Source organism: Grus americana, chromosome 1 (genome assembly GCF_028858705.1).
Source record: "Grus americana isolate bGruAme1 chromosome 1, bGruAme1.mat, whole genome shotgun sequence".
Taxonomy (NCBI): domain Eukaryota; kingdom Metazoa; phylum Chordata; class Aves; order Gruiformes; family Gruidae; genus Grus; species Grus americana.
The window spans coordinates 38,874,048-38,898,351 of record NC_072852.1 but is presented as its reverse complement, the minus strand read 5'-3'; the positions used below and the strand labels follow the sequence as shown (position 1 = coordinate 38,898,351).

General features: G+C 44.4%; 1 protein-coding gene across 2 annotated transcripts in view; it reads right to left on the bottom strand.

Annotated features, from left to right (window-relative positions):
• HMGA2 (high mobility group AT-hook 2) overlaps positions 1-24,304 on the bottom strand; it is a 171,243-nt gene that overhangs the window by 25,777 nt on the left and 121,162 nt on the right. For both annotated transcript variants that reach the window (XM_054813117.1, XM_054813116.1), the window contains one exon: positions 9,796-9,828. In XM_054813117.1, the coding sequence (XP_054669092.1) occupies positions 9,796-9,828 (33 nt within the window). The remainder of the gene's footprint in view (positions 1-9,795; positions 9,829-24,304) is intronic.

The window sequence follows — 24,304 nt, the reverse complement described above, 5'->3', positions numbered from 1 at the left end:
AGGGACAGCATAGTGAGAGCACCCACAGAAGTGATATGGGATGGAAGGTCCACCAGGGAAAATGGCTTTAGAGCGTCTATCACGATTTTATTTTGTGCTCACTTTTATGAATCCTTGGCCTGAGTTGTCCTCTCTGAGCTGCAAGGCAGGAGGCACGCTCGTACGTCCAGCCTATCCATCCCAGCCTTAACGTTTGGCACAGGTGTCACAAGGTCACGGGCTGCCCAGGGAGGCCAGATTTCACCCCAAGGTAGCAAGGCAGCACTGATTTCAAGGAACCGAATTCACCAAATTCCACAAATGCCCCATAGTGACTGACAGAGTAGCTATGAAATGCTTCTTATTCTTCTATGATTCCAAGATTGTTATTTTGGGCAACAAAAGGACCTTATAAAATTCCCCAGATGTCATGGAAACCTCAGAATAAAATATGATATTGACTTCTTATTGCTTCCTTCCAGAACATGTTTAAAGATGTATATCAGTTAATAAGGGCTGAGCATACTGCTCTTTTCCCTAGCCAAATCTTTTTCAATAGTGCTGGTATGCAAATACTATAACTGACTATCCTAGCAAATTATTTAACAGTTAAAAAGTGTATTTTCATTGGTCTTAACGTTGGTTTTCCTTGTGTTTACCTGATTCCACATCCACTGCAGCATACCTCATTTTTAACATACAATTTGCAACAGATTTTATATAGTCCAATTTCTAGAAGTGGCTACATAGAAGGGTCATGTCCCATGTTTTTCAGTGCAGCAGATGAGCTGGATTACAGCCCTAGAGTATCTATTAATATTTATGTCAGGAAACGGGGCATCTTTCAGTGACTTCAGCCAGGTGTGGAGGAGCAACAGCGATGCTGATTGTGAAAGATGCAGGGCCTTTACAAGAAACTCAGGAATCAAGCTCTCAGCGAAGAGCACTTTCTTCCTGCACAGTCTTCTGACACACCTCATCTTTGCTAAAAACCATTTTGATTACTTTTGTTGCGATAAGTCCAGAGGCTGATTGTTCTACTAATTTCAACGTTCTGGATATCATTCTGGAAACATCTTAAAATAATCCAAATTTTCAGGGGGTAGCCAAGTACTGCCTAGAATCCTCTGTGTCTGTGAAGTAAGATACCCGAGTGTTAGCAGCACAGACTCTTGTTACTCTTGGAAATCTTGGCCAAAACACATAGCATGTGTATGCAAAAGTAGCACTGTTTAATTTACTCCTGACATTTTTTTAAACACTGTTCCCTGCCTAGCCATCTTCCTCGATGGTGTTTCCCAAGCACACGTCACAGCCCCTTCTCTTCTATCATTAGTGAGATTTTGGTTCGCATCAAGTCAGAGCTAAGTTCTGAACTGGATGGAGTACCTCCCTAAACAGATCCTCTGGCCACAGCCACGGGGTCAAACACAAAGCCACCCTGTCCATGGCCACTGCCTGCCCGTGTCGGGCTTCTTCCCCAAGCAGGGAGGGGACAGCGAGGAGGTGGGGAGAGGGCAAAGAGGAGCATTGCTGATTTAGGGAAGTGTTTTAGCTTACCCCTTCGGCCTCCAGCCTTCTACCACCAACTGCTGCAGCTGCTGGGAGTGCTACGCATAGAGCAGCTTAACAGCTGTAGTCCCTGAATGTTTCTATGTGTCAGTAGGGACAGGTATTGCCCAGCACATGGGGAAAGTGCAGTGACCTGAGAGCATGTCTGTACTGAATGGGCAAATGTGTGACCAGTGCTGCAGTCAGAAAGCTGCCTCCTGCTCTAGGGCTTGTCTCAAGGGAATTAAATATTGCATATTTGAACAGTTAAAATAATATTTTTTTGCTTTTTTTCAGAGCTGAAGGCTCCTCCTGTGCTGGGCTATGCCATGGCACTCCTGCTCTTCGACTGACTCAGAAACTGGCTGATAAGGACATGACATCTCCAAGCAGCACGTTGCAGCAGGCAAGACTCTGAATCCCCCAGACAGTCCCTGACAAGCCGTGAAGCAAAAATACCTTGCTAAATCTGATTCCTTTTTAGTCACATCAAATCATGAGTGCGTGCACTCTCATAACTCCCTTACGCAAGAAGGGAGCATCAGCACCCCAGTTTTAGCAGAAGGGGAATCAAGGCACTGGGACACTTGCCTAAAAAGGGACTTGCACACTGCAGTGCTCAGCACTAATGGCTTCAAGGGAAGCAAGAGGCTCACCTGGCACAGTGCTGACGGGGCACCTTAGGCAGCGTATGGGGACACGGGGACAGGGACCTCTGCCTGCTTTGCGGCTAAGCAAGGGGATGCATAATTCAGTCAGCATTACCTGACTGAACTATGCATCTGAATTTAACAGACAGGACCATCCAAAATCCTGTTTCTTCTTGTTTATTTTCTGCACCGAGACCAGTGCTGCTGTGAAGCTGGGACTCAACCAAACCATCTTTCTCCTGGTTGTTCGTTCACTCAGTGGCTCTTTGACCTCTGAATCATTAGCTGCACTGTGTCCCAGGTTCAGCAAGCGGCACAAAGAACACATCTGCCTCGGCAGGCTAGAGTGCTGCTGGCATGAGAAATGGGGCTGCTGCCCAGGTAACTTACTTCCACAGCAAGTCCTGTGGCCACCACAGTCTTCCAAGAAGCAGGCTACCCCTGCTCCCCTGCAAAGCTCATTCCACTCCCCCCCCCCCCCCCCCCCCCAGTAGTGGATCCTAGCAGAGGCCACACAGGGTTTGTAAGTCCCAAATAACGTGAGAGAGAAGCCTGTGGCAGGCAGCACCTTATGGCAGTGCAGCCCCTGGGCAAGTGCCCCTTGCTCCTGCGGTGAAGCTAAGGCGCCTGCTGAGTGCAAGAGAGACTGGGCATTTTGTCCTTTTCTCTATTAAACATCCAAATGCTGCCTGCAGGGAAACAGGGCTGTCTGCATATGTCTGGGTAAATCAAAAAGGCTGGATAACAAAGCTTATTTGCGTATCTGAAGTGAAGCAGGGGTTTATGATACACACTTAAATGTTTAACTACCTTTGTAAAAAACGTCTGTTGCCTTTGCATTCTTCATGAAATGGTGGAAACACTGGGTGAGCTCTTTCTGTATTTTCATTACTGGTACGAAGGGTTCAGTTGAAGAAAATACTCAAATAAGCTGTGAGTAAAGGCAACTTTTATAAAAGTGATTTTTATAAAATTGATTTGTGGTAATGACCCTGTGACTCCAGTGTTCAGTCTGTGGAACTACTTGCTGGCAAAGTCTTTGCCACCCCAACACTGAGAGGCCAGTGTGTACCTACCACCATCAATAAAAGAAACTACAAAAATGTAAAAAAAAAATTGCCTCATAGAGCAGCAACCTACATCTTCAGATCACTCCATGCATTTCTGATTTTTGACTCTTTAAAAGTGACTGAGTATCTGAACATACTCCTGTCATGAAGGTAATTTTTTTCCTTTTCTTCCCTTCCTTCTGGTCACGTAATATTTCAACTTATTTAATTTATTTACAACCAAATTTCTGGAAGCAGCCATCTCAAAAATGTCAATCTATCATAGCTATGTAATAAATGACAATCAAAAATACTTAAAACCTTGGAAACCTGAATCTTACACTGATTTGGTTATTTAGGCATAGCCTCATTGGATGATGTTATTCAGAGTCTATTCAGAAGTTATGTCATACAAATAACAAAATATTTGCTGTCAGAAATACCTAACTTCCTCTTCTAGCCCTCATTCTTCCGCACAGGTTAGTGCTTCATCTATTCATAGAACTAGTAATCGCAACTTCTATATTTTTCCTTGGATTTTTGTCTTTATTTCAAAAAACTGTGTGCTTTTTTTTTTCTTTTTTAGTCACCACACAAACTATTCATTCTTGCTGTCACAATAAACCAATTATAAAAGAAGACTGAATATGTCTCCCTTTGGAAGTCATTTTACTTTGGAAGGAGAAAGAAGGTAAGCCCAGCACCCTCCATGAGACTCCATGTATTGCATCCAGGAAGAAAGCAAGAGACTTTCCTGATTTCCTTAAAATCAAATTCAAACCTCTCCCAGGGCAATGGTAGGTCCATTCCTGCAGTTCAAGCATCCACCTAATTTCTTAATAATTCTGGCTGCAGTCCACAAATCTGTTTTTTGTTTTTTCATTTTACACCAAGCAATCCTTACATGTTGCTTGAAATAAAACCAGCAAAACTTGTAACAGTGAAACATAATTTTCAAATTGGAGCCATTTTTCATAAGACTTCCCATGACATTTTTATCCATTTGTTAAAATGATGTTTTCAAATCAGAAAAATGTTTCCAGAACACTCAGAAGCAAAATCTGGAAGGATTTTACAGAGCAAAAGTGTTCAAAACCCAAAATCAAATCCTATTTTGATTTAAAAAACTCAGTCCCTAAGCGATCATAATATTGTGAAGCTTTGGAAAAACGAATTTTCCAAGGACACATATGGGGAAAAGGGTCAATAAAACCAGGTTATTTCATCATGAAGCTATTTATGCAAAATCTCTGACCAGTTCCAACAAGCATCACCCCACCAATGGTGGTGGTGGGAGGCAGGGCACTGAGCCAGAGGGTCCCACAGCAGGTCTGGGGCTCAGCCCCTCTGGGAAAGCTTTGGGTAGCTCCACTGGGACCACACTCCACGTGGGGAGGTGGAGTGAGCCTGGGCTGATGGAGCTGTGATACACACTTGCACAGCACGTGTGCACGTGGTACCAAGGGCCTCTAGCACATATAAGGTGTCCCCTGCTGCTGTCTTTGGGAAAACATTCAGTATTTGCTTTAAAAATAACAATAAGAAAAGAATGGTAACTCAGCCTTTCAGAGGATGTTCTGGAGTGGTGTGTGTAACACATCGGCAGTTACCCTACTCTGAAGTCTAAAATTCCATGTATCGCTGGAAAATAAAGTTTTGTCCCTCTGGGATCAACTTGCTGACTCTTCATACCAGTAAATACAGAAAAAATGCATGAGACACAACACAGCTTTTACGATGAGGGTGGTGAGACACTGGAACAAGTTGCCCAGGGAGGCTGTGGATGCCCCATCCCTGGAAGTGTTCAAGGCCAGGTTGGATGGGGCTTTGGGCAACCTGGTCTGGCGGAGGGTGTCCCCGCCCATGGCAGGGGGGTTGGAACTAGATGATCTTTGAGGTCCCTTCCAACTCAAACCATTCAATGATTCTATGATTCTAATATTCCTGGCTTGGCAGGATGCACGGTGGGCTTGGACAGTGGCACACACTCTCTCAGATGTGTATGTGCACCTGCATGGGCGCAGGATTTACCACTTTGCCTGTGACACTGGAAGTTTCTTTTCAACCTGCTAACGTGGATGTCTGGAGTAATTCTACTATACTTCTCTCTGGGATTTCCCAGAAGGGAATAAAAATAAATCCACATGTGGTGGCTAGCACGTACGCAGAAAGCCTGAAGCTTGTGGAAGTGCAGATTTATTGCACGGCACAGAGAGGCGATGCAGCACGTGCACCGTGGGCCCGCCGGCCAGGGTGTCCCAGCGCATCGGACCTGCCACACAACCACCACGGCTCCCAGGCTCAGCTCTGCTCACAAAGTCTGCTGCTTTTGGGCTGCTTTTGGGCTGCATATGAATGTGTGAGTCATCCATGTAGCTCCTGGGCTGCAGAGCCTGTCTGCCACTTTTAGCATTTGCTGTGTGCTACATTGAGTAGGCATATGTGACGGATGCAGCTGGGGAACACATATAACTTGAGGCTGTGAGGTGTATGTATATTATGACTAATTAACATGCATAACTTTACTGATATCAAGACTAAGAACTGAGTAATAGGAAAAAATACAGCAAATCTGCATTTTCTTTCCTATACAAAATAACACTTTTTTAGCTTTTATTCTTGTTGGGATTTGATTTTTTTTGGATGTTGTTTTAAAAGCATCTAATGCTTTAGCATTAGGCAGAAAAGTACACTTTATGTATGCCTTTGGTGTCCTTCTTCTGTACGCTTCTTTGTGTACACTTGTCTGTACACTTTATGTGTACTTTTCTGATACACTGTCTTTCTGACTGATATGAGTCTTTCGGACTCATATACAAAGGATTAGCAAGGATTTCAGATTTTAACAGACCTCCCAAAGAGATTATAAGAAGATTTTCAAAGGGCTGTTCTACACTCATAGTTTCTCTCCAGAAATGTTAAAAATAAAACATGTCCTGTTTCCAGAAAACTTTGATAGCTTTCATGATATTTTCCTAAAAATATCTATTTCCTTTGTATTACTTAAGAGTGTAACTCCCCCATATGGCTGAGGCTACGGCTGCTACAAATAGCTTAAAAATGAGGAAATGGAGAAATTTCTATTTCTATTCTGACTGTTTATTTGCACACCTCAGTAAGAGTATTACTACATCATGATTGTAAGATCTGGCCGTCCGTTCTTTGGAGACAGAGCAGATTTCAAAGGAGCACCTTGTTTTTGAGGTTTAGGCACATATTTATGTGAAGGTGCTAAACTTAACCAATGTCACGCAGTTAGGCTGGCTATCTTTTCCTCATTTTCCCAAAGAAGTGTGAGAGTATGCGTCAGTGATCATCACAAAGATGTGTACAGACCATAGTAGTTAACGGTTTGTATTAATGATATGGGTGCATAGATTTCCGGTGGATTTTACTGTTGCATTTATCGTCTGCGTGATGGGAAATCTTCAGAGGTCTGGGGATGTTTGAAGATATTGGAGAAGTTTATACAGGCATCTGCATGGCCCTGCATGGCAGATATCCATAAAGAGATTTAGAGCACGGTGGAGCCCTGCACGATGCTTAAAATCTGGGAAGCAGTGATGGGAACAGAGCTTTTACTCATTAAATACTAATTTTATCCGGTCTTGCCGTTTCTGTATTTTTCAAAATGACACAAACCCAAGAGGCACAGGTACTAGCAACAGTAACAAGAGTAATAGTGATCTAAACTAACGCTCATAGAAATCTGTGAGAATAAACCAAAATTCAAGACACGGCACTCAGGGGCAAAACCTGACCGAGAGTTTCTGCCATTTTTACCAAGGCAGGCTGGGGGAACATGCTCACCATCACACAGCAGTTCTCGACTCTAACGTCTACAGTCCCCACTGATGAAGAAAGGATACATTTCTAACTTAATCCAGACTGCCACATGGTAAAGCCATCTGGGAGGATATTTTGAAGGAAACAGATGGAAAAGGAAGAGATTCCTCTGAATGTAGTGTAAGATTTACATTATCCTCCATGAACTTCCATGTAGTCCCCATGTTTATATAATTTATCACTATTTCCTTAGACAGCTCAGATTAGGAAGCCTGCATGAGCTCATGTTCTTGTTGTTAATTCTGAGTCTGAACCTCCCTCCTTTAAAGGGGAATTCAGTAGTGTAAAAAGAAAACGGAGAACGGCAACTGGACTTAAGTGAAACCCAGCACCATGAAGTTCCTGATCGTCCCAGGAATTACACCGTTTTACCTCTCCTTCTTTCAGCCTCAGGAAGACACTGTCATGAGCGCTTGCACACAGCGACAGTTTTTGTTCTCTGGCATGCACCCACACCCAGCAAAACCACAATGTTGTGCGATCATAAGCGTGGGAGCAGGGCCTATTAAAACCAGGAAGGGTTAAAGACAAGTTGATGATTTCACTGAACATCCCCCAGGCCAAGGACTGGAAGGAAAAAAAAAAGAAAGAAATGTTCTCTGAGTGAAGACATGGCACACAAATAATTTAAAGAGTGTAATTTCACTAGTCGTGTTGTGATGACTGGGGATTTCTAAAAAGCCCTCTCTCTCCTTTCATGCATTCTTCTGTGCCTCCTCATTTTCTATACAAACATTTCCATTACTAACGGGAATGTCAAAGGGCCTCCTTTTCTCTCTCTCTGTCTCTGACCACGGAGATGCTGTCGAGGCACTGTGCAGCAGCGGCCGCATCCGGCTGGCTGAAACACCCTGCGGCATCCCCACTGGAGTCACCGCTTCGGGAAAGAAGGGACAGGAAGATCTATACAGGGAGCCCTGGTGCTTCGGTTCAAACGCCTACATCATTTCGCCATCAATTATATCTGCCCTTACTTTGTTCTGCTACCAAAAGATGGAGACCCGGGTCTCCTCTTTGTCCTCCCACACCCCAGCCCAGCCTCAGTCGCAGCCATTTCCTCCTCTCTTGCGCTACGGCTCGTACAAACAAAACACTCGCAGGAGTGAGTGCCCGGGGAGATCAGAGAGCTGTAGCAGCACCACGTGTGCCGTCAGCAGCTATGGCTTCTGCCAGGCTGGGCTGCGGGCAGAGCCACCGGCTCTAGACTCCTTTATCCCACTGATGGCAGTGGGGATGAGCTCTGCTGTGTACCAGAGGAAACCGCAACACGAACAGCCTCCCGGAGCCTTTGCCTCCTGGATTTGGCCTCCTTTGCACGGCAGGGTTTAAGCCTCCCTGTCTCTCAGGTGCCACGGAGGAGATGGCTGGCTTTGTGCCCACAGGCAGATTTACTACCATGTTGTAGTAGGAATAGCCTGATGGCGGCCGTAACAGTTGAAGGATGTAAGCGAGACCAGGGAGAGGAAATATCTTTTATTAGAACAACTTGGTGTGTTTTGAATTGTGTGGTGTAGTTAGAAGGTTATAGATGGTAAGTCCTTGGGGACTGATGTTGTGTTTCTTGCATAAGCCGGCCTAATAAAAGACATTACATCTCCTTGCAAAACCTACCTCACTTGAAAATACTACTACATTCACCCTGTATGTTTTATCCCCCATTTGGAGACATTAATATTATTGCTAGTGCCACGGATTCATCATTGCTGTGATTGTATTGATTTTTTTTTTGTAGAAACCGAATTCCTGCGCATGCTTTTCAGAGTTACATCATTTCACCCCTTCAACTCACAGCTACGATATTTTCTGTTTCTTATGTAACGGCTCCTAATTCAGATTACAGTAGACATTACAATAATGTACACTGTACAACAACATATTAAAACCAGAAGGTGGAAAAAGAAAAGGATTATTCCCTTGTGAAAGCAGACCTCTTTCCAGAAAAGCAATGGACCCTTTACGCTCTTGACTCAGCAATCACTCATATCCACCGAGGTACCGCAGCACAGCCCATGGACTCTGCTGGGCAGGGACAGACCTGCTCCCATGCACACAAGCTTTTCTCTGTGGGTGCATACAGATCAAAGTGGCAGAGTTAGGGTGTTTGGGTTTGTTTTTTTTTTTAACATGGGGTGGGCTGGGGAAACAACGTGGAGATGATCACAGATGCAGTGTTTGACCAGTTTAATGACACCCTAGCTTTGTCCAAGGTATTAAAAGAATAATAATACCATCCAACAGAAGTTGTTCAAATGTGTTAGTCTTTACAATGGATCCAGTCTCGTTACCAAGTTCAGCCCTTTTTTTTTTTTTTTGGATTGCATTTAGAGACTCTCTTAGACCAGTGGGGAGAAGGGTTTTATACCTGTGCCCACTCTGTGCTGTAGCAGTCCCCAGTACCCACGTTCAGGACTCACAGAGATACCTATCACATGCTGGACTTGTACCAGATGTGTGCTTGCCTGCCTGCATTATCATCGCAAGGTGGCCACTGCAGAAAGAGGACATTTCTGAGCAAGCACTGTTCACTGCTTCCTCCTCTCATTCCCAAGGGCCACCATATGAATTGTTCTGGTGGCTGTGCCTAGCAAGACAATAGCTGTCCCCCAGCTCATACGATTGATGTATTTCCCTTCATTCTTTACAGCAAAAGAGACCAGTTTAAATACTGAAGAATTACTTCATTTGAAGTAGTTTAAAGAATTTAAATTAGCTTTTCTTACCTGAGCAGGCTTCTTTTGAACCACTTGTTGAGGCTGAAAAGTAAAACAAAAACATGGTGAGAAACAAAATTTGCTGAGGCCACTTCACAGTGATTTCACAGATGCTTAGAAAAAGGTTTTCAGCAATAGAAATAAAACATAGGCAAAGCCCACATTCAGAAATGGAGTGATGAATATACCCAGCTCTCATACCCAACCTCTCCTACACTTGTCTATACGACCTTGCTCTGAAGTAGTTCAGATTGCTGTGGATGCAGAGGAATATGTTAGGTTTGTGTAATTAAAACCAAGGTGAATTCTAATTTAGCATGTTACGTCTGGCCTAATTTTGTAACTAGATTTTGTTGTCTCCCTTTACGCTCTCTTTCCACAGTCTTTCAGTCATGAGCGGAGTGTCCTGCTGTGGGGAAGCCTGGCTCAGGCAGAGAGGTGACGGACACATATCCCCATCCCCGAGCCAGGGATTCCCACTTGACCTGCCGAAGCCAGCATGGGCTGGGACGGGCAGCGGCTCCAGCCCTGGGAAGCTCTGGTTTGGGACCTCTAGCTGAATGAAGGAAATGATGTGCTGACCCTCGTGAGCCTGTTGACATGATTTCACGAATGCCCATCACTGGGCTGGTTGGGCACGTGGCAGGGAGAAGTGGAGGCCGTGTCCATCTGCCTTCACAGGACCTGGTGGCACAGCCACGGCTCCTCAGCAGGTCTCTCTGGCTGCTCCCACCTGGGAATGGGAAACACAGTCCCCATGCGAGTCAGGAAACCCACCAAGGTGCCAGTGCCCTCCATCCCCGCCCCAGGGGAGGAGCAGGAACTAACACAGGTGTGCTTAAAATACACCACCACCACCCAGGTGATGTGACGACCCTTGTGGGTGCTAGGAGCAGCACGGAACAATAAGACCACAGATAAAGGATGAAATCCTGACACTGAGAGCACAAAAGGGCTTTTCTTATTTCAGTGGGGTAAAGCTGCTGCCTTCCCCCCCCTCCCCGGACTCTCTGTTTTCAAAGTATATGAATTGGACCCAATTATTTTCTTCCTGCCCTTCCTTCCTGCCTGTTCCTAATCCCAGCCGTGATTTCAGTGCCTCGCTTGGGCAGAAGCCAACATGCTGTCCCTCTGCGTGGCCAAAAACCTAATTTTCATGACAGTGTAGTAGGAAATAACTAGAATATTTCTGAATAAACAGTTTAGTGTAACTGGCCTTTCAGAGCAATATTTCAGTGGGAAGGATCAATGAAAATGTAAATTAAATGTAACCGATTCAATTCAGACTGCTCACTACAAGCATCTCATTTTAACAAGAGATGCTTTGTTTATTTTCAGTCTTTTTCTAATTCAGTGGAATCCTGTTGCTGTTATATTTTTGTATCTGTGCCTCAGGCTCCAAGTTCTGCTCCCAAATAAATATGAGAAAAAAACTATGTGATGACTGGGTCCATCTTTAAACTTCAGGGTGGACCCACTTCTTTTCCATTAAATTCCCTCGCAATGGAGAAGCTATTACCAAGGCACACATTTTACTGATGCCTTCTCCAGGTGGACTGCAAGCCCTGAACTCATTAATGGACATTTTCTGCCCTTGGACAAAGGAATGATTTGTTTCAAAGGAATCCCTCGTAATTACAGAACTTAGTGAGCTCTTCAGTAATCTGCCACTAGTGCTTTCCCACTTTATTTTTCTTTTTTTGCCTGCTGATCACACCTGTACACGTGTTTACTCCCAAACCACATGAAATCTGCAGACATTCTTAGAGGCTGACTGTTTTCTCCTGCTCAGAAATCCCCATATATTTTTGGCCGTGCACTCTGCATTCATGTGACTCTCACACACTGTAGCTCAATGAAATCTTCTGAAAGAGCTGCCAACTCACCAAATTTTCCATGAATTAGGTCCTGACACTTCAATGAGAGGAAAGACAATGTCTGAAACAAGGCCAGCTCTGGCTTTCTGCCTAGTATGTGTCACAGTAATTCTACCAGCTGCCCTTCTACACAGCACTTCATACTTTTCAGACCACCAAAAAGCCCCTTGAATACTTTCAGTGATAGCTGGGGCTCGAGCTGCCAGCGTGTTTTCCCAGCCTCTGGCACCCAGTGGCTCCAGACTGGACCTACAAAGTTTTGTGTCTGTGTTTGTTTTGTTTTGTTGTTATTTTTATGAATGGCTTTCGCAGGGGACTCTGACTCCAGCACAATCCCATCCAGCCATTCATAAAAAGCAGAGGGAAAATATTGTACTTTGCCCAGTTGGAAACCGTCTCTGATACTGACCAAGGCTTTCAAGAATCTTAGTCATTCAAGACCTTTGCTATCGTAGTGCTTCATGTCGAGAGCTCCCTGGCAGTGCTTGCTTACTGCTGGCTAGGTTTCCCCTGGATTTGGGATCTGGAGTTCAGCGTGTGTTAAGGGAACGCCTGCTCCCTTAAATGGAAGCAGCACAGCTATGAAAGCTCAAAAGCTCAGCCCCTCGGCCGGTATTAACGGCACACACCACCGACACGCCGGGAGCCGTGCCCACTCGTGTCACGCCGAGGGCTCCGGCTTGTGGCGGCTGAATCACTGCAAGCGCTGGTTTTCAGGGGCATCGCTTTTCCCGATTCAGCCTGGCTGAATGGGAGAGCGATCTGGATGAATGCGGGCTGAATAAATCCAGCGAGGTCCAGTCCTGCGAGGATTGCAGTGTCCCCTCACTTAGGTCACCCCACACCAGAAGAACTGAGGCGTATGGGAATAATGAGAAATTTCCCAAGCACCCCCTTTCATTCCTTTCACTGCTGTGGATGTGACGCCTTTGGAAACTTTTTGACACGCTATAGATACAAACGCCTCAACTCGCTGAGCTTTGTGTTCACTAAGAGATCTTTTCAGGGCTTCAAAGGAGACACCTCTGATTCAAAAGAGTGTTGCAACTGCATGTTCAACTAGCTGGAAAGAAAGAGAATCTGTCTTGGTTATGGAAAAGACTGGAACCATTAAAAAGCCAAGGACAAGAGACTTTAAAAAGGTGCTTTGGAGCAAAATAAAGTTGTATGCAAGACACGAGAGCTCTGAACTATTAAGTATCCGTCCCGGAGTCTGCAGAGTAAGGTGGCAGACCTGCTCTGCCGGAGGCTCTCTCGCTTCTATCAGTGATCATATGTAAGGGGTGCTTTGTGCACCACAGGATTTTCACATTTTATTTTTTATCCTAAGTTTAAAAAACAGCTATTGTACATTGAATATGTATCAGCTGTAATTCCATCCGCTTGAAAGCAGAATTCAGGTTTTTTTACATCTTATGCTAGTACAAATCAACCTTAAGTAGCTTTCTTAAATCTGCATGAGACAGAAAGAACAAGTGACAGTGTTGGAAAAATCCTATGACCATGTCATTTAAATGTCTATCATACAAGAACAAATCCAAAATACAGCAGAATTTCTTTTGCCATCTTTAAACTATTAAAAATGTGAGCTAAGGCAAAAGATAATAACTTAAAACTAACTCCTAACTTTGAACAGAAAAAAAACTGCCTGAAGAGGAAAGTACACGAAGTTTTGGTGGTGTTATCTTTGCTGAAGTTTTGGATGTTCAAAGCCCAACTGGTTATCTTCTACAAGACACTTCTTCCACTCCTCCTCTGTCACCACATCCCTCATTTTATTTTATTTTCGAATTCTGTTACTTTAATCTTTGTCAATAACTTAGATGTATTCTTATAGCCTATACACTCACTGGTCAAACAATTTCTTTGCCTTCTCCACAAGAACAAAAGAGCAGCCTCATGTGATGAGTCCATATTCATCTTGTACCAGCGGTCAAAAGTTGTATCAAATTCAATTTGTCACACTTCTCATTCGCTGGAGTGCTTCTTACCCTGTGACTTCTCACAGCGTTATAAAAATAAGGAAGGATAAGGGTAAATCTATGTCAACTAGTATGAGCAATGCTGGAACACATTCTGAACGATCAGAGATAAAAGCACTGGTCTGAATGCAAATCATCCCCTGACTGCTGTGACTGAAGCTCCAAGGGCAAGCTGCTCCTGGATCTTGTGTTCGTGTCGTCTTCTTCAAACTGAGTATTATGAAGATGTTTGACTGATGCTTCTTGGCAACAGTGACTCTCTGTTTTATTCCCACAGCTTGACACAGACAAGACATTCACATGGAGGTAGCTCTGCTGGTGAGATTAAATGACCATGATGGAAACTAATACCCAGTTAGGATGACATTTATAGTGCTGACAGCTCAGTGTTGTGCAGAGATCATTAAAATAATTTCATAGGTCACCCAAACACTTGTAGTTCTAAATTAAAAGATGAGTAAAACCATATTTAGTCTTTTTGTCTACATATCCTCGAAAAATCAGGAAGTTCATATTATACCAGTTGAAACCAATATAATCCAAAATAAATCATGTCTTCCAAGCAGTTCCATATGACAGCAGAGTAACTACTGTTCTGCCCTACAGCTTTAATTGGTTCGAGTCCAGCCTTTCCCTCCCTCTCCCAGCACAGAGCGATACAAGGCTGGGACCGGGGGCCCACGCAGCCTGCGAGAGAGCCCTCGCTCCTGGGCAAAAGCTACTTTCAGCGTCGTGACCGTCAGCAGGGATCCACCCCAGACGGCACAGGACGGCACGCCTGCTGTTCGCTCCCCTGATCCAGGTATGCTCACGGCTGGCCTCAGAAATGCTCTTCCTTTCCAGGGGATAGCAGAAATGCTTTTTAAAGCCATCAATAACAAGAGGGGATGCCCCCTCTGCCCAGGTGGGAATGGCTTGTGTTTTGGAAGCACAGGTCATGAATTCTCCTGCCTCCATCGCATGTTTGCAGTCAACTGGCAACCGTGGTGTATGTGTACGCACTCTGCTGTGGGTCATTAGGATCTAACAGCAAAACCATCTGGCCCTTAGAGTTCAAAGGAGATTTCACAGTCCTCTGTGCAGTCTCATAAATGAGGCTAATAGTAATCTGTGGAGAATTTTGGCAAAATCTGTGGAACTTTTATTCTTTATTTTCTATCCTACTTGGCACTCCTCTGAGTTTTTAATACCAAATACAAAGTCAGGTCATTCAAAAAATATTTATTAGCTTATTAAACTGACCTCCCCTGACTGCTGCTGGAAAACCCTGCAACATCTCAGGAGCTGTACCAATAACTTTAGCTGATGACAAAGTAAATAGTACTTCTATTCCACTTGTGGAGGAGAGCAGAGAGCATCAGAGTTTTCCAAGCGAACAAAGTGACTTTTAATAGTTATTTGACTGGCAACAAAATTTTATATTTTAATTGGCTTCAAATGACTCTTTTGATAGCCTGAAAACTCAGGCACTGGCACTTACATTCAGTCAGGTATGTATACATCCAATGGAAGTCAAACAACTGACTTCAGCAGTGTTAGGATTTCACCCGTTTTGTTTACAGAAAGCTACCTTTACTACAAAACGCCTGTAAGTTGCTACATTTGCAATGGTTTTATGTTCTGAGAGGATAAAAACCATGAAAGAAATGTATTAAAAAACAAATTATGTTTTCTTTTACACTCGTATAGCCCGTTATTTTTCAGTTGCTTCGATCCACCCTTCCTCCCAATGGTAGATTTCCCACCATTACCGATCTTGGTAAGTACAAATTTAATGGTTAGAATGAGAAGGAAAACCCCACAATTTTTCTTCATCTGCTAGCCAAACTGTTAGTTCAAGCACAACAATACCCCACTGAGTTTATCAAGGATATAATCAAAATCCAAAGCACAGTAGCTGTTAGTTCAGTGCTCTTGATAGATGCTATTAATTTTTATGTTTCAGCCAGTATTGGTTACATTTCCATAAAATACTTAGGGTAGTGCAGCTTATGAAATAGCTATTTAATGAGCCTTGTATCTGTGGTTCAATACTATAAGCAAAGTTTAAATTGGCATACTCAGCTAAAATAAATACAGTTTGTCAGCATGAGGATCTGTTGGTGCTGACTGCTCTTCTTCAGAGTCACTGCAGCTCTGTTGGGTTCCCCTGTTACTTCGTTATCATCCATCATGTATCTGATAAGCTTTCCTGATGCATTTTGCTCGGGTTTAGTTCAGCACCCTGTGCATTTTTCTGCTAAAATATTAGGCAGCAACTTCTGCCTTTCAGAGTAATTCTAGTACACAGCTCAGCATTGAGGTTTTCCTGATATGCACCTAAGGAAACGTGAGCTGGCTCTTTTGTCTGGCGAACATCATATGTAACTGTTTATTTATAACTCCCTACACAGACAGACTATTGAGAATGCCAAATGGGAGGTTCCAGTTATTCTTAGTTATAGCGTAAGGAAAAAACCCTACATTTTGGTAGACAGAAATAAATGATAAGTTATTTGCAAAGAAGCCAAGTCCTCGGGATTCAGGGATATAAACCGATCACAAACTACTTAGCTTTATACCTTGCAGACTTCTCCAGACAAGTAACTACTGTGCAACTGTTTATCTCCAGACTATCATCTTGTCTGTTTGGATACAGCAACCCCTGTGTTCGGCATGCATTTCTCTTGGCCCATGTGGAAATGATTTTTGGTCACTACTAAACAGGCTAGATTTGAATTGATGACCTAGAGGTGAAAAGCACCGTATCACATTACCATCCGGTTCTAACTTTTGTTTTAGAGTCTTCCCTCTCTTTTTGCTCAGGCACCTCCTGCCATACAGACCAAAAAACCAGGGGCAGTTCCTATTGTCAGGCAACGCTTCTCTTTCTGGCCTCCTGCGTTCATTCTCCTCCTCATTTTAAGGTCACAAAAGACCTTAACTCATTCAGTAACAGTGTCCTTATGTCATTTAGAGACTGGAAAACATGCACAGCCCATTTTCCACAGTGTAGGTTTAGATACAAACAATCAAATTCATTTCCAGGCCTATGAAAGCTTTTGCCAGCAACAGGGCCAAGCCTAGAGGCAGGGATGGAAAAAGAACTGAAGTGGCAGTGACAGAAAACAAGGTGTAACCTGCTCCGCAGGGCAGCCCAGGGACACGGTGGTATCCCAGCAGCGTCCAGCGGCAGCTCTGCCCCCTGCCCCTCATCTCCACCAGATTGCTGCTGCAATGGCCATGCCACAGCCCCGAGCTGCACGTCTTCACAACAGCCCCTGGAGGAGGATACTGGTGAAAACACAATACGCACTTCCCTCAGCCCTTGGGCATCTTCTCTACCCTGGGCAGGTAGTCATTCAAACTGCCTCGAAGGTAGCGGTTTAAGCCAAGGAGTCTCAGTGTCATCCCTTGGGTATTTCCCAGTGGCAGCCTGTGACATATTTCTTCAGTTTAGCTGCATGCTAAAAGTGCTGCTGCCTCCAGGAATTTGCACTTTGTGTTTTAGCAAGGCACATCTCAACCAGAGGAGGAAACATCAGAACAGGCACTGTGTAAAGGCAGGTGCAGGAGATGATGATCTGCCTAGGAAACCTACAGACTTCACCTAGAGGAGAAAACAATCCAGTCCAGGTTCACAGCCCGGCTTGCATCCATACCACCTTTCCTCCTCCTGTACGTGGTTGTCTTTTCCACGCTGCCTAGAGGGAAGAGCCCCTGGGCCATGCTATTTCCTTAACCACACACAGGCAGCAGGTTAGGTGGCAGAGGACAAGACGGTGAAAGAGAGAAGGCCCCCGATTGCACAGCACAGACGACTGCAGGGCAGTGCTTGCGGCTGTGTCCAGGCACTGTTCAGCTCGCTGAGCACAGACACAACTCTAGATCCTGTCAGGAAGAGCCATCTGTCCCCTTGTCTGGGGTACGGATATGAGGGATCTAGGCAGCCTCTTTTACACAGCCACTTCTGCCCCTTCAGAGATGTAAAGCATCTTGTACAGAGCTTATGTGGTCATCCCCAAGCCTGGCCCTAAACTCCTGCAGGAGCTTCCCCTTCCCATCCAGCCCACTGCCTCCATGACCTCCCGTTGCCCTGTGATGGCTGAGCAGGGTTTTCCTCCAAAGAAAAGGCACACAGCGCAAGGAAGGGCTGGTTGATTTTCTGCAGCTGAGGATCTGGCCTGAGGCACTTCTCTTGAACTTCTTTGTCTGAGCAGACCCATTGGTAGCCACATGGTTGGCTGGGGATGTTTTTGTACGTCTGGGATATACAGATGTCTGATAGCTGTCTGTCTATCGAATAGATTTGATAATTATTACTGCCTCCAGGAAACTGACGCTGCTAAGAGTGTCTGTCAGGGTCTGACCAGAGCCTGCTGACATCCTGGCACAGTTTTATAAAGAAGTCAGTGTCCAAAACAGAAATACATTTTCCACGTACATGAACTATACCAGGGGCTTGGTAGCGAATGTTGTAATTAATCCACTTCCTGACTTGATACATTTTGGGATTATTCTGGTACATGGTATGTTAAATACTGAATTCAGTTCACACTGTTATTTTTTAAATGGAAATTACATTCATTATGTCCAAAGGCATGATTTGTAGACACTCCCTGCAAAGCAGAAAAAACCCATTGCTTTGCTTTGCATTTCTGGTGTGCTTTTACTATTCACTCATTAAAAGCAATTTCGTCCCATGCATCATTGTGAAATCTGCGTGACACAGTAACATATTTTATAAGATGGCGGCAAAACAATTTTCTCTTTTAACCAGCTAGAAACCATTCACTAAAAGATTGCAAAGTCAAAGTCTACAATATCCTATCATCAGCCTCTCGACAGCAGCAGAAATATGAACAATGTCTGTGTACACGTGCCTCCCCTGGCCTGAAAGATGGGGGAAAACAGGGAGGGAGAAAGAGATTCTGCTCTTGATAATCCTGGTGTAATTTTGGAGTTGTTCTATTTATGTCCCTGGACAGACTCGTGACTTTAGCCCAGTCTAGGAGAGAAGAATTTGACTGTAATTTTTACAGGACAATTACCTGACTGTCTAGCTACCGTTATTTAATAGCCTTTTGGAAGCTACATCTGACCTGAAGATCCTATTTGTTGCTTGGATCTAACAATGTGAACATCAAAGGTATGTGTGTTAGGTATGCACGCAAATCCCCTGCAGCTTTTTTCATAATAGTACTGAAACGCAATACCACATCAAGAATGCAGTGCCTGGAGCACCCTACTACAGCCCCACTCCCTCATACAGCTTAAAGTGGTTTCCTCGCTCCATACGCCACTTGGAAAGCGGCCCACTTTTAAACGTTAGGGTTGCTAAGGAGTGCCTGTGAACATTTTACCAAACACAGGTCATTTCAGAGAATAAGACTGCTTGGTATTTACTTTCAGTTCCCGATAACTCTTCCATCTTTTGTTGTTTCTGTTGCTTAAGTGACAAAACCTGATTTTTCATGCCACGCAAAATGAAGCTATATCCTGTTCTTGGCTAAATTCTGCCCTTGGTTCAAACCAGTTGCAGAGTCTACCCAAAGAGGTAAATGCTTCAGTTTCCCAACTGGTCACATATTATTGTGCTTGGAACCTATGTGGTTTGGGACGTGCCAAAAATACACCAGTTGGTAGCATTGGTGGCTAGGTGGTCCTGGCAGCAGAGGTGAAAGCAGCTTGCTAGATGAAGGAGCAGGATAGTTGGCCTCCAAATGCTGCTGTAGTTGGCACAGAGAGATACACCCTTTCTAGGAATTAGGTATGCTGGGTAGACAGAAGCTTGATTTGCAGCTGAACATAATACGCCTCCATGAGATCAGGTATTATATCAGCACCAGATCACTTAACGGCAGCTGCAAGATCATTTTAGCATTGGCAGCAATGTGGCCAAGGACACCCTGATACTCTAGATATTAACGGGTATGATGGGAGCTACTGATGGTGTGGAGCAAGGCCCTTCTGCTGGTGGTCAGCAGGCACCTAAATGTCACCACGATCCATGCCTGTGACTAGCCTAGCCTCAAGCAAGACTTTATCTTGAGAAGGGAGCCAGGGAGCATGAGTGTTCACCTTGAGGACACCAGAGGTTGCTGAGAGCCCACTGCTCTCCCAGGCAAACCCCATGGGGAGGGACAGCATTTGGTGGAGGGGCGAGGAAACAAGAGTACAGCTTGGGACAGTGCATGTACACCTAAGGGCTTCTGGAATCTTTGCTGGTAGGGAACAGTTTGGTCGGGTTGCACAGTGGGAAAGATCCAAAGGGATGGGATGGAAGAATGAAAATAGCAAGGAGAGATGGTGGGGAAGAGGGGGACCAAACGCACACCACCTTCCCTGCTTGCACACACATGTGAATGAGGGCTCTGCGCTGCCTGTTATGGGCAAGGAACTGAGAGGAAACACATAGAAATACCTTATTCATATTTCTTTCTGTCCACCAACGCACGCAAGATGTCTATATTGTTGTCAGATTTTTGGCTTCTTTTATGCTCTTAAAAGTGTGTGCGTTACTGACATATTTGGGGGTTTTGTGGTGTTTTTAAAGAGAGGGATTGGGAAGTTTGCTTAGACAGACCGTTTTTAGGCACCAGTGGGTTTTTTAGATTTTAGGATCAGATGCATTTTGTAGGGTTTATGGGAGTGCTTCATCTTCTCAGATCATAAAAAGGAAGAGGGAAATAGGAAGACCCTGGGACTGTACTGCCTTGGGGAGCGGTGGATTACACCCCCACCTGCAAGCAGAAAACAACCTGCCATTCAAGGCTGATGACAGCAGGATCCACAGCAGCTCATGCTCTTCCTGAAGAACTCAAGCCATCTCTCAGTACGGCAATCTGTGCAGAAGCAGGTCTGCTTCAGCTGTGTGGTTAGATGACGCTGGCAGTGGGACAGCCAGGATGTTCACTGTTTGTTACACAAGCACTTCGAAAGGGTAGGGGACAGTGATGGGATAAGGAGTTGCCCATGCCTCTTTGCTTTTCATCACCTCTCAGGAATGTCTGCCTTCGGGGCTAATTTAGATGCATTTACGTTAATAAATGTGTGGCCTTTTCAGCCATGTTTTTTCACTTTAATTCCTGTCTGCCCTTGCTGGCACATGCCCTTGGCAATTTGTGGTTATTTTGCTCATTCGGCATTGTATAATTTCCTTTATTACTGAATATAGGGGTTTTTTTACACTTAAGCAAATGCAGAGCTCATGAAAATGATACAGTCTAGCTCCATTTAGCTAATACTGGGCTTTTTTGGTTTTCTTTCTTTTCTTCTTTTTCTCAGTCAAAAAGACAATGCTTTGCTAACTGTAAACTGGTTTGCAAGCCCGAAACTGATGATTTCGTGAGTCTTCCAGATGCATCATCACAGTTCCAGGAAGCTTTCTGACTGACAAGAAAGCCAGGGCTTCTGTGAGACCTCCACATCAGGATATTATTAATAAACATTCTGTACCTCAGAGGGAACCCCCCCCAATATCACGTAAGCTCCATATGGCTCCCTGCTCAGCACTGTGGATGTCTCCTCCCTCTCCTTACTCCTAAAGTGTGACGGGGCCCAACCTTTTGGGCTGGGGTTGGTTGAATGGTCCCTTATGGAGGTACTCAAGGTCTCTGTGCTCAGCTCCAATCATGACTTAATACATGAAGACACTTCTTTCACATCCACACTCATCCCATGACGAGTCAACCACCTATTGGACCAACCAATAGACATGTAATCAGATGGGTGAAGAGCAGGATCCACACATCCTTGAAGACAAAGCACAGCGGAAAGAAGGCTGCTGCTCTCTGCCCAGGGTAAGAAAAGAGGACGCATGGTAATTTTGCACTGTTGATAATTTTGGCAGGGAAGATCCAGCTTTAGTTTAACCAGCCCTGCTACAGAAAACAGTTAGTAGGTCCATTTAAAATTTTGAACCTTCACTTACAGCACTGGCCAGTAATACGTGGGAGTGTGCTTTCCCCCAGTGGTCTTGGCCATGCTACACTCCAGCTACAGGGCTGCCAATGTCCTGGGGGAGTCTTTCACGTGCAGGAGTTACGTTCCTGGAAGAGCTTGGGATGCCAATGAACCATGGAGACTTTAGGAGCAAAATGCATAATACATTCACTGATTAGCATCCCATAGTAGCATAAATACAGACAAGGACATCTAGTTCCTGTAGACTACAGAACTAATCCCAATCTGAACCTGACCTATTGGTACACAGTAGACAAGGGCAAACTCCAAGCAAAAAAACTTGGGAAGTGCCTGGATACCACCGTGACAAACATGTTTCTCTATCTCCTCATCAGTATCACTTGAGGTGGATTTCTTTTTTTTTTTTTTCCAAGTAGATTTTTCTTAACCCTCAGTGATCCTTCAGAAATCAAAATCTAACTCATTACCAGATGTCCTGTGGGAGGCCTGTGATGCTGCGTGATGGGTCACACCAGTACTACTCCTCAGTTTAACATGGACTTTCTTATGAAAAGCTTAAGAATATATATCAGATAACTAAAACCAATCACAGTATCTAAATACATAGTCTCATCTCTGAATAACCTTTCCATCTCTGCAGATCCCAAAGTGATTTACACACTGGAATTGACATGGGAACCTTATAAAGGGATCTGTTTTGCTCTGCACCGAACTGCAGCCATTTCTGGGATGAGGTCTGGCAGCTGTTTTAACAGCACAAGACAATGGTACATACAGTTGGGGCACGAGGTGAAAAATAGCATATCCAGTGTATACATGGCAGGGAAGGAAGGATGTAATCATCCAAACTGGAATTTGGCCAGGACACCAGGGTCAAAACCCCGACTCTTTTGAAAAGTGCCATGGGAACTCTGATGACCACGAGTGGTCAAGGGCCTTGATTTTACCTCTCATCTGAAAAATGCCACCTCCAACAGTTTTCTTGAGTACCATGCAAAGGCATTCATCCTAAATGAACCAAAAAGAAAAGTGCATGCCAGCACAGCAGCTAGATGTTCTTGGAAGTATTAATTTTGTTTCCCAGTTAGCCTATATAATCTGATAGCCCAGGGGACATATACACACCCCTTTCTCAGCACTGGTGTACAAAGAGAACAGGACACTGCTTGTGTTGGATGGATTTATCAGAAACTCAGATCACAACCCCACTATTTTCAAAACAGCAATACTCCTCCCATGACCATCTTGTGATTTGACTTCTGTTGTCTAAAATGTGAATCCCACTGAGTATTTAATCTGTGAACAGCTACTAACCAAACAAACAATTTTCCATCGTGGAATTAGTGAGCTACTGCATTCTGCATGATTTAAGTACTAACACATCAATGACTTAAAAGGCATTTTAAAAGTCACCTGCAGGTAAGCAGCAATAACAGAATACGTACAGGTTTAGCCTACTTCAGATGTGAGGATATACAGCATCACTTTAAATGTATTTTACTAAGGTGAAGGAATAGTACTTAGCAATGAGGACAGGCTAGCAGCCTGTACATGAGTAGTCACTAACACTTATCAAAGCTCAGCCAGGACCGTAACTCAGTCGTGCATTAAATATCATGTCCATGTCCATACCTGTTCTTTCAGATATGGAGAGAGGAGCTTAGTGCTAATGCACTAAGGTGGCTTACACCTTAAGAATGTTCATTTTTGATCGGTCTTAATTCTTAAAATCAAGTTCAGCAACCTACCCAACCTGAACAGATTCTGCCTGGCACAAACCATCAAGCAGTTCCCAACAAGCCACTGCTGCTTCCAGGGTGATTCTCAGACTGTGCCAGCTGAGAGCTGGACCTAATGGCAGGTGCCTCCAGGCACTGCAATGCATGTAGCCCTTCAGCAGCTCATGAGCTGTATGGTGCTGGACTACGTACCACAGCCAGAACGGGACCAGGAGGAATCAAATCCTGCACTACTGGAGACAGGAAAACCCACCAAAGCTGACATTTCCAGGCTGCCCAGCAAATGTTCACCCAGCTCCTTGCTCTGTTCCTGTCTTCCCATGGCACGGCACAACTCTGGGGCAATGAGCAATGAATCCAGCAAGTGAGGCAGAAAGACTTTGGGCAACAAGATTTTCATACAACATTAGGAGAGTCAGGGAAATGTCCTGTCCCTGCATTAGATGCTGCACAGCTGATCCCCTCACGTGAAGAACAGGTGCTTCAAACACAGAAGACTGACAAAAATTGGGCTGTGCAGAAAAGAGGCCGAGTGACGAAATGGTTCCTCACAGAACATGTCAGTGTCAAAAATATTACTGAATGCAGGGTTCTTGGAACTGGTCTAGACCTCTATCACAGTCCCCATTTTTAAAATATGACTCAAAAGATTATGAGAGTTTGTCACCTGCATTCAAATGCCACCCATAGGAAGGGATTCCCCTCTGGCCGTAATCCCGAGCAATCTGTAGGAGACCTTCACTTGCAATGGACTCTGACGGCCCATCCTGCACAGGAGGTCACATCAAATAGATTATCACATGGTCCCATGTGACTTTAGTATCTGTGATTCAACGGTCGGATACTAACGTCACTACTCTAACCAGTGAGAGCTAGTCTGTCTCGTCGAACTACTGCCAAGGTGGTTTGTTTTTCACAAGCATTTCTTTACATAGCAGGAACATGCGTGGCATGTGCTGCAGAGAAATTAAATAGTAAATTATGATTAAGGAAAATTCAAAGAGTTGACACAAAC